Source organism: Hyperolius riggenbachi, chromosome 7 (genome assembly GCF_040937935.1).
Source record: "Hyperolius riggenbachi isolate aHypRig1 chromosome 7, aHypRig1.pri, whole genome shotgun sequence".
NCBI classification, from domain to species: Eukaryota; Metazoa; Chordata; class Amphibia; order Anura; family Hyperoliidae; genus Hyperolius; species Hyperolius riggenbachi.
The window spans coordinates 35,729,615-35,743,597 of NC_090652.1; the positions used below are offsets into that span (position 1 = coordinate 35,729,615).

At 44.4% G+C, this 13,983-nt stretch overlaps 1 protein-coding gene across 13 annotated transcripts in view; it reads left to right on the plus strand.

Annotated features, from left to right (window-relative positions):
- LOC137525476 (peptidyl-prolyl cis-trans isomerase G-like) overlaps nucleotides 1-13,983 on the plus strand; it is a 309,707-nt gene that overhangs the window by 237,132 nt on the left and 58,592 nt on the right. For 12 of the 13 annotated variants that reach the window (XM_068246576.1, XM_068246575.1, XM_068246574.1 and 9 more), the window contains one exon: nucleotides 10,316-10,498. In XM_068246576.1, the coding sequence (XP_068102677.1) occupies nucleotides 10,316-10,498 (183 nt within the window). The remainder of the gene's footprint in view (nucleotides 1-10,315; nucleotides 10,499-13,983) is intronic. The other variant, XM_068246580.1, reaches the window with a different exon arrangement.

A 13,983-nucleotide genomic window follows, 5' to 3' on the forward strand; every position in this document is an offset into this window, starting at 1 on the left:
CTCCAACATAATGATGAGGTACCTGGGAACATCTTACTCAGCCTATCCGGCGTGTAATACCACCTAATAAAAATCTTATATCCGGCTTCTTGCCCTTTAGTGGGTATTGCTGATTTACTAGCCAGAGATGTCGCCTTTTTCCATTGTTCCTCCGAGAAATTTCTCCCCAATTCAGTCTCCCACTTTTCCCTTACTTTAAAGGTGTAATCCCTCTTCCCCCTGAGGATCCTATAAACTTTTGACAAATTCCCCTTTTTCTGTCCCCCTTCTCTGCATAACTTTTTAAACGGGGTTAGGTTCCTACTCAGTTCTTCCCTAGTTCCACAGCTTCTCAGAAAAGATTTTATTTGAGCATATCTCCAATCGTCCAGATATACCTTCTTCCTAATATCTACTAAATTCCTAATCGGTGTCCACTCTGCATCTACCACTATATCTTTAGCCCTCTGTACCTGCGCCTTATTCCAGTGTGGATAGTCACGGGGGTCCATTCCTGCTGGAAATCTATCATTACCAAAAATAGGAATCAATGGGGTGGGCCAAGGCGACATCTCTGGGTTGTTTCTCCACTTATCAAAAATCTTCAGTGTATTTCTAACCAATTCCGTCCCCTTTTTATGAACTCTTCCCCCGCATCTCTCATGCGTCCAGGGAATATTACCAATAGGTTTTCCTAGGATTTTCTCCTCCAGGGGGACCCATCTTTTCTCTTCCCCGTTCTGATTCCAATCTATAATTCGGACTAAGGAGGCAGCTTCATAATATAACTTTAGGTCAGGCGCAGCAAGTCCCCCCATTTCTCTGTCCGCCGTCTGTAATTTGTGGTTAACCCGTGTCCTATGACCTCTCCCAATAAACTTCCCAATAATACTTCTCAGATGACTAAAAAACGGGGAGGGGACTACAATTGGTAAAGACTGAAACAAGTAGAGAAACCTTGGAAGCACATTCATTTTAATAATAGATATTCTACCAAGCCAAGAAAAGCATGGCCGGTCCCAGGTCTCCAGATCCTGTTTTACTTTCCCCAACAAAGGATAATAATTCTCGCTTACTATCTCTTTTAGATCGAATCCGATCTTCACCCCCAGGTACCTCATCATTCTGTCCTGCCATTTAAAGGGGAAGTGTTCCATTAGCTGTTTCCTTCGTTCCCCTCCAATACCCCATGTTATTGCTACACTCTTATCAAAATTGATCTTCATATTCGACAATTTTCCTGCGATTTCAAATTCCTTCATCAAGTTTGGCAACGAGATGTGGGGATCTACCAAATAAAATAACATATCATCCACATATGCAGAGACCTTATGCCCCTGCCCACTCACCTCTAAGCCCCGTATGCTGGAGTCCCCTCTCACCCTACACAAAAATGGCTCCAATGTCAAAGCAAAAATCAATGGCGACAGTGGGCAGCCCTGTCGCGTTCCATTTTTAATATCAAAGGACTCTGACATCACTCCATTAACCCTAACCCTCGTGTTGGGATATGTATATAAACTCATTATTCTAGTGCACATATTCTCCTGCAACCCTACATGTTTTAACACCCCCTCTATTAAAGCCCACTCCACCCTGTCGAAAGCTTTTTCAGCATCTGTAGACAAAAATACGACAGGGTTGGAGTGGGCTCTAGTCCAGTTCGCAAGATCCAGTGTTCGAATGATACCATCTCTGGCCTCCCGACCCCCCATGAATCCCACCTGATCAGCATGGACCAGTTGGTTCATAAGTGGTGCCAGTCTGTTAGCCATGACTTTAGCAAAGATTTTTACATCGACATTTAATAATGCAATGGGTCTATAGCTTTGGCATTGCATTGGATCTTTACCTTCCTTATGCAGTAGCGAGATATAGGACTCCAGCATACGGGGCGATAATCCCTGATTCTTCCCTTCTTTCGCTGTCAATCCATTGAGGGTTTCCCTTAAATGTCCCACTAATTGATCACTGAATCTTTTATAGTAATCTGTCGTTAACCCATCCGGCCCCGGGGCTTTACCTAATGGCATCTGTTTAATTGCTGTTCTAATCTCATTTTCGTTTATCTGTGACTCCAGGGAGGAGGCCTCTTCTGCAGACAACCTAGGCATGCCACTTCCCTCTATATATTTTTTAATATCTTCTCTCCTCTTTCTTTGGTTAACCGTTGTTATCCCATTCTGCAAGTTATACAACCCTCTATAATATTCTCTAAATTCTTCAGCAATTCTCTCTAGCCCATAAACCACCTTAGACTTTTTATCTTTTATACATGGGATGTAATTATTTCTTTGTTGTCTTTTTAATGCCCTGGCCAGCATAGCTCCACATTTATTACTATATTCATAGAAGGAACGTTTACATCTAATCGCCATATTTTTAACCCCCTGAAACATCAAAGATTTAAGGGAATCCCTCTCTTTTTTTAATTCGATCATAATTTCTTCTTTATTTTCCTCCTTATGTTGTTGTTCCAGGATACTTATCTTTTCCAGTGAATTTAGTATGTTTTTATCTCTCTCTCTTCCTCCTGGCTCCCTCCTGTATCCATATACCCCGGATATAACACTTATGGGCCTCCCAAACTGTTGCTTCTGATACCTCACCCCTGGAGTTCACAAAAAAATATGACGTAAGCTCTTCTTTTATCTTTTGAGTAATTTCCTCGTCCCTCAACAGTGAGTTGTTTAACCTCCACATCATAGGACCCTTTATCTTCTCCCCCCATGTTAGTTTCATCGTTACAGGTGCATGGTCCGACATAATCATCGGACCTATCTCCGAGTTTTTTACCAGTGAGTATATCATGTGAAACCAATATATAATCAATTCTAGTATAACATTTATGGACCTGTGAATAAAATGTGTAATCTTTCACCGTGGGGTTACACACCCGCCAAACATCCACGAGCTGCAGCCTATGCAGTAAATCCCTGCTTCTCCTCTGAACTCCCAAAGGTGTCGCCGTTCTACCCATAGAGGTATCCAACCTAGTATCTAGGGAAAGATTCAAATCTGTACATACTATTACGCCCCCCTCCATAAACAGTTCCAGTTTATTAATAAATCTCCTCAGAGCTAAGATTTTTCCATCGTTTGGCGCATAATATGACCCCACGGTGATCATCCTATTCTCCTTTTATCAGATTGAATCTTCCTTGTGGGTCCGCATACTCTTCTTTAAAAGTGAATGGGACGTTCCTTGCCACCAGTATAGCTGTACCCCGTACTTTCGATGGTTGTAGGCCACTGATATATATTGTTCTGTAATACCTATCATAAAATCGGGGTACTAAAGGACCCTTAAAATGTGTCTCCTGAAGACAAACAATATCCGCCCTTTCTCTATGGCAGAGTTTAAGGATAGAGGATCTTTTCTCCGGTATATTCAATCCCCTGACATTCAATGACAGAACTTTAATATCTCCCATTACTGTTTCTATTCCCTATGCTTGTCCTTAGCACTGACCCGGTACACCACCCAATGCCATTCAAACCCCATACATACCCCCTCCTCTCATCCTTCTCCTTCCACACCCTGCAGCAACCCCAAATTCCCCCATCCCGCCCCCCTCCCCTCAGTATCCCTTTTTTAATATGGAACCAATCCATTGGGAACCAATTCCCAGTTCCCTCGGTGTGCTGCAACACCTTTGGGTAATGAGCTACCATTCCTCTTGAGTGTTAGGTAACCCCCTCTCCCCCCCCCCCCCCCCCGTGCCCAGTGATACGTCCCCTATACTTCACCCTGGGCATGGGGAAGGCAGGCAAGAGGCAGGAAAAAATAGGGCAGGGGCAATATAGAGGGAGAGGAATAACCAAACGAGAAAAAAAAAAAAAAGGGGAGGGAGGGGGGGGGCCCTCCTACTATAATTTTTCATCTTGCTACATCTTGCTGCCTTCTCTTACGCCAGCCTCATTTATTTTTCCTGGCCTACTACTATAGCAGGGAGCAAGAGCTGGAGGCTACTCATAGAGCCTCCAACTCCCCCTCCTCCAAACCGAATCCACAAACACCATTCTTAATATACACATCCTGCTTTACATCTATAAAGCCCCCCCCCCCCCACCCACCACCCCCCCATTCTACCTCTTAAATACCCTCTCTTTTTGATATAATTTTTAACCTGCGGATTCGTTTCGGAAACTGTGCGCATTATCCCAGTGCTATATCCAAACTTCATTATACAGTGCAAATCTCATTACTTATTTGTACACACCCTTTTACCTTAACACCATTATTATGTATTTCCCCCCCCCCTTTTTCCCCATCCCTTCCCCCTCCCCCCCTCCTTCCCCATCATTATACCCTGTGTCCAATTCCTTATTCCCCTAGAGAAGAGCGAGAGCTGGAGGCCTGCCAGCAGTTCCCCCAACTCCCCCTCACTCACATCCCCTCCAAACCAGTTCCACATTTTCATATATCTGTGTAATCTCTTTTCCTTAGTGTCCCACCACCTTACTCCTCCTTTCCATTTTTCTTCTATTTTTATAAAATTTTGAACAACAAAATCTATCGTTAACAGCAATACATTTTCCCTGTGTTATAATTATTCCTCCTTATACCGTGAACCCCATTATACAATATCTTCATCTTACTACCTTATACCCAGATCACCTATTTTTCCTATCCCTAACCCCACATATCTATTTCTCTAACATAAAGGTGAGGGCTGGAGCTGGAGAATGCCCAGAGGATCCCCCAGCTCCCCCTCATCCAAACCCTCATCCAAACCGAATCCGCGGTCAACACTATCAATATACAGGTCTTACTTTACATCTATCCCTCTCCCGCCACCCCCCTTTATACTTCTTAAATACCCTCTCTTTCTGATATCACTTTTAACCCGCAGATTCGTTTTGGATACATCATACCCATTATCCCAATGCTATAACCAAGCATCATTAAACAATAAACATCTCATTACTTATTTGTGAACATTCCTTTTTGTCTGATATATATGTACATATATACATATATATATCTGTATCTGACATCAAAACCACAACAACAACAACAAAACTAAAACAAAAAACCAAAAACAGAAAAAAAAAAAAAATATATATATATTTGGGGAAATCCCCATCATTTAATTCCAAACTCGATTTTCCTCCCCTCTCCCCCCACCCCATCCCCCCACCTCCCCCCCCTCCCCCCAACCCACTCTCATCTTCCCAGCATGTATAAATTATTTCTTACACCTGTTTCTACTGTCCCTCTGCATGCCACCCCCATTGTACTTCATCCATTTTCCACTCAGGTAGTTCCATCTCCGGTAGGGAGAGTTCTTTACAAATTTTTGTCAAGTCCTCCGGGTACCTCAAAATCAATGGGCGGCTATCCTTCATAATAATTAATGCAAACGGGAACCCCCACCTATAAGGTATCCCCCTCTGTTGCAGCACTGTTAATAATGGTCTGAGGGCTTTACGTTGTGACAATGTTGAAGGGGCCAGGTCCTGGAATATAGTAATTGTATTTCCCCTCCACTCTAACGGTCCTTTCTGCCTCATTGCTGCCGAGATATCCTCCTTGTCCCTGTAATTATGAAATCTGCATATAATGTCTCTGGGTGGTTCCCTTTCCTGTGCGGGGGCCCGAAGGGCCCTGTGTGCCCGCTCTAATTTAATCGTGGCTTCCTCTGGTCGTCCCAATATCACATTAAAAATAGATTGTATATGTCCAGCAGTATCCCCCTCTTTTACTGATTCTGGGACCCCCCTTACCCTTAAGTTATTGCGTCTTTCACGGTTTTGGATGTCCTCCATTTCATATCTAAGGGTGATATTAAAGTTCTTTTGTTTCTCACCTGTCTTCTTAAGGTCAGCCACCTCCGCCTGTAGTTTAGATACCTGTTCTTCAATAGCTCCAGTTTTCTCTTGTAGATTACTTAGGCCTTCCTTAATCTCATTAATTTCATCTTTAATTGAAGCCGTTATCTTCTCCGTTTGGACTTCTAAATCTTGCTTTGTTGGCAAATCCTTCAAACATCTCCATATTTCCTCAAGACCCATTCTTTCCTCTACTCCTGAGCCTGGAGAACTTGTAGCAGATATAGATAGCGTATTGTCCCCCTGCCCTCTCATCTCACTTTGTGATTTATCTGCCTGGACGAAGAATTTACTTACAGGCCTCTGTATTGGGGTGGTAGTGCCTTTGGGGTGATTTTTTCCTTTCTTCTCCTTCTCCTTCTCCTTGTCTTTTCCCATTTCTCCTTTAGGGGGGCTTTCTGGCCTGTAAATTTGCTTCCTTCTGTTTTTATGGGCACGAGATCCACCACACCGATTGCCCACTCTCTCCTCTCCCGGGTCTCTGGCCTTGTTCGCTGTATCCTCTCTCCCAGCTGGGAGTATCTTCCAGGCCACCCTCCTCTCCTTTATCTCAGGGGTCACCCAGCTCCCCAGGCCGCACCGGAGTGCTGGTAAGCGTCTCGACTTGTAGCCGTCCCCAGTCCGTACGCCTGGAGGGGTGCCTCAAACCCCCGCGTTCCGCCTGGCCGGAGGTACCCGCACTATGCCGGCTGCTCCCGCTATCCAGCCCGGGTCCGCCTGCTTCCAGACTGCTCGTGCAGGTTCCTAGTGTCGGCTTGTAGCCGTCCCCAGTCCGCACGCCTATTCAGGCGTGCTGGAAAGATGCCTCAGGCCACAACGTTCCGCCTGGCCGGAAGTGTCCTCACTCTGCCGGTTCGACTGCTCTCGCTGTCTTGCTGTCCGGCCTGAGCTTCCGTATGCTCACTTCCAGGCCCCCAGTGCAGGCTCCTGGTGTCCTGCCCAGCTCCTCCTCGACCTCTTACTCCCCCGGTCTCCCGGTATGAGACCAGCTCGACTCCGGGTACGATGTGTGCGGTGAGCTACATGCGGGGATCACACGCTGGGACTACGCTGGGACGGGAAACAGGGAGACAAACCGTTCACTCCCTCATGGTGAGCTCCTCCCCCCAGCTTTTGAGGCAGTTTTTAATGTAAAAAATGGTGCTAAAATGTATCTCTATGTCTTTATCTTCATAAAACAAAATAGTCTTGCTGGAAACCACACACCCAAGAAAAGTGATGAGAGGAAACATGTCAGTAAGAAGTCGAACTCAGGCCAGAGACTAGAACCAGAGCAACAACCATGCAATATTGCAACAACCATTGTTATCTAATTATTGCGCCACAGTCCACACAGTGTTAAGTAATCAATTTGTCACTAGTCTCTGGGGTCGCTGCAGAGATTCCAATAGTTAGTTCAGTAATTTCAATAATACTGCTGCGCTCTCCAGAATCTGTTGGTTGCAATATTACATCAAGACAAAACTGCAATAATCTTACAAAATCCTCAGAGTCTCAAATCAGAACAGTTCATCCACTCTTGAAATTGCTGTTGAGAGTTCAATAATCAATAGTACTATGGTGTTTCACCGCTCCTAAAAGACACACAAAAATCTCCACATAGGGTGATAACGTGCAGGTTATCAATGTTATACAGCACACCACCAAAAGTGCTCCTGTGACCTGTAAGGCCTAGTGCCGATTAATTACAGTCCCGCACCCTTTTTTCCTATATGCTCACCGGATTTAAGCCACCCAGATATCAGGTGGATCTCAGGCAACACTCAAATCCGCATCACAGTGACCATAACCCTGTAAAGAAAATCTCAACATAGGGTAATCTTGTTCATATAAGGTCAGACCCTAAAAGACTGGCAGCTGTAATTGCAGCAAAAGGTGGTTCTACAAAGTATTGACTCAGGGGGCTGAATAATTACGCACACCCCACTTTGCAGTTATTGATTTGTAAAAAATGTTTGGAATGATGTATGATTTTCGATCCACTTCTCACATGTACACCATTTTGTGTTGGTCTTTCATGTGGAATTCCAATAAAATCGATTCATGTTTGTGGCAGTAATGTGACAACGTGGTAAAACTTCAAGGGGGCCGAATACTTTTGCAACCCACTGTAAAGACACACATAGTGTAAAGCTATTACTGCTTGCCTCTGGACGCACATAGACATACACTTGAAAGTTAAAATCCCCATTATCCAGCGGATAGGCATCGGAGAAAGTAATTGTGATACGCTGAAACTTGCTCTGAACATGTAAGTGTATGTCTATGTGCGTCCAGAGGCAAGCAGTAATAGCTTTACACTATGGGCCTGATTCACAAAGCGGTGCAAACTTTTTCGCTGACTTTTGCGCGCGCAAAGTGCCGCGATTCGCGCGATCGCAGACTTTTGCGCACGCAATTTGCCGCGATCCGCTTTGTGAATCAGGCCCTATGTGTGTTTTTATCTGTTTTATTTGAGAATTTTATTGGAATAAAAAAGACCTCAGGAGAGGTTAAGTTCTGTGAACAAGAGTGGGAGAATCTGTTCGGAGGGCAGTATTGAGCGCAGTTTCCACCTGTCTGTAGAGGTGGGCTCTATTCGGTGAGCAGATTGTTGTGCTGGGAGTTGGAGCATCACTGCATGGAGTGAGAACACTGCACACACAGGGGGATATCGTTGAACATTTCTGACCTTATATGAACAGTATTACCCTATGTTGAGATTTTCTTTACAGGGTTATGGTCACTGTGATGCGGATTTGAGTGTTGCCTGAGATCCACCTGATATCTGGGTGGCTTAAATCCGGTGAGCATATAGGAAGAAGGGGTGCGGGACTGTAATTAATCGGCACTAGGCCTTACAGGTCACAGGAGCACTTTTGGTGGTGTGCTGTATAACATTGATAACCTGAACGTTATTATTATTATTTTATTATTATTATTTAGTATTTATATAGCGCCAACATATTACGCAGCGCTGTACAGTATATATATATATATATATTGTCTTATCACCCTATGTGGAGATTTTTGTGTGTCTTTTAGGAGCGGTGAAACACCATAGTACTATTGATTATTGAACTCTCAACAGCAATTTCAAGAGTAGATGAACTGAGGATTTTGTAAGATTATTGCAGTTTTGTCTTGATGTAATATTGCAACCAACAGATTCTGGAGAGCACAGCAGTATTATTGAAATTATTGCAACAACCATGCAATGTTTTGGAACCCTCAGAAGACTATGACACTGCAAACAATAGGAGATCAGCAAAGAACCCCCCACAGCTTGATTGCAAGCCCCGCGTTGCCCTTTATAGGGGCGCAACAAGAGTCAGACCTTGAATTTGTTTGTACAGTGTATTTATATTTTAAAAGTGATCAATCAAAGTTTTAGGAGGCTATTGTGGCCATACACAATACAATTTTTTATATTTCTTTAATTTGAGAATTACAATTAATTTTTGTAAATTGATTGCAACGCTTGAAAAATCAGAACAATATGTCAAACGTTAAATTTTTCCCCATTTAAAAAAAAAAATGCTTACCTGAGGAAAATGTATGCGTGCTCTAACATCAAGTTTTAACCCTAGCAAGTCTGGCTCTGCAAATCTGGCTCAATTGGCTATTCATGAGGCAATGCTCATGCAAATATGCATTTGCTTTCGCACGCCAAACTATGCAGGGTCAAAAAACGAATACCGCAAAGCGGTCGTCCTGCGGGAATTAGTTCATGCCACATTAGAACTATCCAGGAGCGCCACGGGGAGGCTTCCCAATGCCCCCATACAACCGGGGGACCGCGGGGTCCCAGGCACTCTCACCGCCTGGGAACCACAGCAGCACCCCGGAGGGGGAGGCTGAGGGGCGCTGGTGACCCCCCCAAGTGTGGCCAGCGCCGAGGGGAGCCGTCCGCTCCAACCTCCCAATATTAGCCTCATGAATAGCCAATTGAGCCAGATTTGCAGAGCCAGACTTGCTAGGGTTAAAACTTGGTGTTAGAGCACGCATACATTTTCCCTTAGGTAAGCATTAAAAAAAAATATTGAAAACTCTGAAAAACTTGCTTGCATCTATAAATCCAGAAATTGATCATCTATCATACAACGTTCAATTTTCATAAAAATTAATCAGAAAAAAATCAGCCACTCCCAAACAACTCATGGTATATCAGTAAATATATACTTATATAAATCTTGACTTCTATAAATACCAATAAATATTGGAAATTTGTTTAGATTTCTCACTGATAAATAAAACAAAAAAAAAAAACTTTCTATTGTTATCTACAACTGATTGTATTTATTAACCTAGAGGGGTTTACAATATATATACATATATATATATATATATATATATATATATATATATATATATATATATATATATATATATATATATATATATATATATATATATATATATATATATATATATATATAATATTATTATTATTTATATTTTTTTTTTGTGCCAGACGTAAGTTTTCACATGCTCACAGATTTTTTTTCATTTCTTTTCTTAGAGTCCAAGTCACAAGATAGATTAGAGAAATGTGAAGAGGACAGGCATGTACACCAACATAATGATGCTGAGCGAAGCTCTCTATCTCCAAGGAAGACAAGTGAGAGAGAACAAGCCAAGTATGAGCATCCAAGATCTTCACATGAAAGAATACATCAACGAAGAAACTATGGTACAGTATCAGGTGCTGAGACAGATTACTTTATTTGTATTATTATTTGTTTTTTTATATTTTTCAGAAGAAAATAAAAGTCAGAGTACTTTAAAACCCTAGTTCACCGCACTAGAATTTTCAATTGTTAGTAAAAGTGAATAGGGTACTATGTCATTACTTCTTTGTGTTTCTTTGTTGCCCTTACAGTTAACCTCTTTACTTTGATTTCAAAATAATGTAATCTGTGTAAAAATCACAATTCTCCCAAGATCAGAATACAGCAGATGCCATTGCATGGATAAATTGTATAATTAAGTTCATTCAAAATGCTCTTCATTGAAGAAATTGATCCCTCCTCTGCTTCCTTAGCATTGGTCCAAGCCCTGTCCCATAGAGCCAAACAATCCATGCCATTCACCGATAAGAGACCATGAAGTCCAAAAGAGGTATGCATGTTGGATTGATATGGCATCCTTATATGAATCCTTTCCAGGGAGTGCTTTTTGTAAAGCATACATAAAATACTGAGATCCCCCATGAAGAGATGGACTAGTCAAAAACCTGTCAGTTACATCAGATTTCTACTAACTACTGTAAATGACAGAAACATAGGAGCAAAGTATTGTATAGCTCATTTTACTCTAGAAGAAGCACATGTATTGTTTGTATGTGTTTACATGTTATTTAACCACTTGAGGACCGCCCCCAGCCGATGGGCGGCGGCAAAGACCGGGCCCAAACGACCGCAATACGCCCATCGGCGGGGGCGGCTGCGGGAGTGGCTATGCGGCGATCGCGTCATTCGTGACGCGATCAGCCGCCGGGGACTGGCTCCGCCCACCGTTCGCTATAACCCGCCGGCCGTTCGGAAGCGCCGGCGGGTTACTAGCACCCGGATCGCCGCGGAAACAATGTATAATAGGCTTTGTAATGTATACAAAGCCTATTATACTGGCTGCCTCCTGCCCTGGTGGTCCCAGTGTCCGAGGGACCACCAGGGCAGGCTGCAGCCACCCTAGTCTGCACCCAAGCACACTGATTTCCCCCCCCTGCCCCCTGATCGCCCACAGCACCCCTCAGACCCCCCCCCCTGCCCACCCCCCAGACCACTGTTTGCACCCAGTCACCCCCCTAATCACCCATCAATCACTCCCTGTCACTATCTGTCAACGCTATTTTTTTTTAGTCCCTAATCTGCCCCCTACTCCCTCCTGATCACCCCCCCACCCCTCAGATTCTCTCCAGACCCCCCCCAGCCCCCCCCCCCGTGTACTGTATGCATCTATCCCCCCTGATCACCTGTCAATCACCCGTCAATCACCCGTCAATCACCCCATGTCACTGCCACCTATCAATCAGCCCCTAACCTGCCCCTTGCGGGCAATCTGATCACCCACCCACACCAATAGATCGCCCGCAGATCCGACATCAGATCACCTCCCAAGTGCAGTGTTTACATCTCTTCTCTCCTCTAAACACCCACTAATTACCCATCAATCACCCATCAATCACCCCCTATCACCACCTGTCACTGTTACCCATCAGATTAGACCCTAATCTGCCCCTTGCGGGCACCCAATCACCCGCCCACACGCTCAGATTGCCCTCAGACCCCCCCCCCCCCCTTATCAATTCGCCAGTGCAATATTTACATCTGTTATTCCCTGTAATAACCCACTGATCACCTGTCAATCACCCATCAATCACCCCCTGTCACTGCCACCCATCAATCACCCCCTGTCACTGCCACCCATCAATCAGCCCCTAACCTGCCCCTTGCGGGCAATCTGATCACCCACCCACACCAATAGATCGCCCGCAGATCCGACATCAGATCACCTCCCAAGTGCAGTGTTTACATCTATTCTCTCCTCTAAACACCCACTAATTACCCATCAATCACCCATCAATCACCCCCTATCGCCACCTGTCACTGTTACCCATCAGATTAGACCCTAATCTGCCCCTTGCGGGCACCCAATCACCCGCCCACACGCTCAGATTGCCCTCAGACCCCCCTTATCAATTCGCCAGTGCAATATTTACATCTGTTATTCCCTGTAATAACCCACTGATCACCTGTCAATCACCCATCAATCACCCCCTGTCACTGCCACCCATCAATCACCCCCTGTCACTGCCACCCATCAATCAGCCTCTAACCTGCCCCTTGCGGGCAATCTGATCACCCACCCACACCAATAGATCGCCCGCAGATCCGACATCAGATCACCTCCCAAGTGCAGTGTTTACATCTATTCTCTCCTCTAAACACCCACTAATTACCCATCAATCACCCCCTATCACCACCTGTCACTGTTACCCATCAGAGTAGACCCTAATCTGCCCCTAGGGCACCCAATCACCCGCCCACACCTCAGAACGCCCTCAGACCCCAGCCCTAATCACCTTGCCAGTTGCTTGCATCTATTTCCCCCCTCTAATCACACCTTGAGACACCCATCAATCACCTCCTGTCACCCCCTAGCACACCTACCTATCAGATCAGGCCCTAATTTGCCCCGTGTGGGCTCCTGATCACTCGGCCAAACCCTCAGATCCCACTCAGACCCCCTTCCGATCACCTCCCCAGTGCATTGATTGCATCTATTTTTCCCTCTAACCGCCCCCTGAGACACCCATCAATCACCTCCTGTCACCCCCCTAGCACTCCTATCCATCAGATCAGGCCCAATACATCCTGTCATCTAAGAGGCCACCCTGCTTATGACCGGTTCCACAAAATTTGCCCCCTCATAGACCACCTGTCATCAAAATTTGCAGATGCTTATACCCCTGAACAGTCATTTTGAGAAATTTGGTTTCCAGACTACTCACAGTTTTGGGCCCGTAAAATGCCAGGGCAGTATAGGAACCCCACAAGTGACCCCATTTTAGAAAGAAGACACCCCAAGGTATTCTGTTAGGTGTATGATGAGTTCATAGAAGATTTTATTTTTTGTCAAAAGTTAGCGTAAATTGGATTTTTATTGTTTTTTTCACAAAGTGTCATTTTTCACTAACTTGTGACAAAAAATAAAATCTTCTATGAACTCACCATACCCCTAACAGAATACCTTGGGGTGTCTTCTTTCTAAAATGGGGTCACTTGTGGGGTTCCTATACTGCCCTGGCATTTTAGGGGCCCTAAACCGTGAGGAGTAGTCTAGAAAACAAATGCCTCAAAATGACCTGTGAATAGGACGTTGGGCCCCTTAACGCACCTAGGCTGCAAAAAAGTGTCACACATGTGGTATCGCCGTACTCAGAAGAAGTAGTATAATGTGTTTTGGGGTGTATTTTTATACATACCCATGCTGGGTGGGAGAAATCTCTCTGTAAATGGACAATTGTGTGTAAAAAAAATCAAATAATTGTCATTTACAGAGATATTTCTCCCACCCAGCATCTGTATGTGTAAAAATACACCCCAAAACACATTATACTACTTCTCCTGAGTACGGCGATACCACATGTGTGGCACTTTTTTGCACCCTAACTGCGCTAAGGGGCCC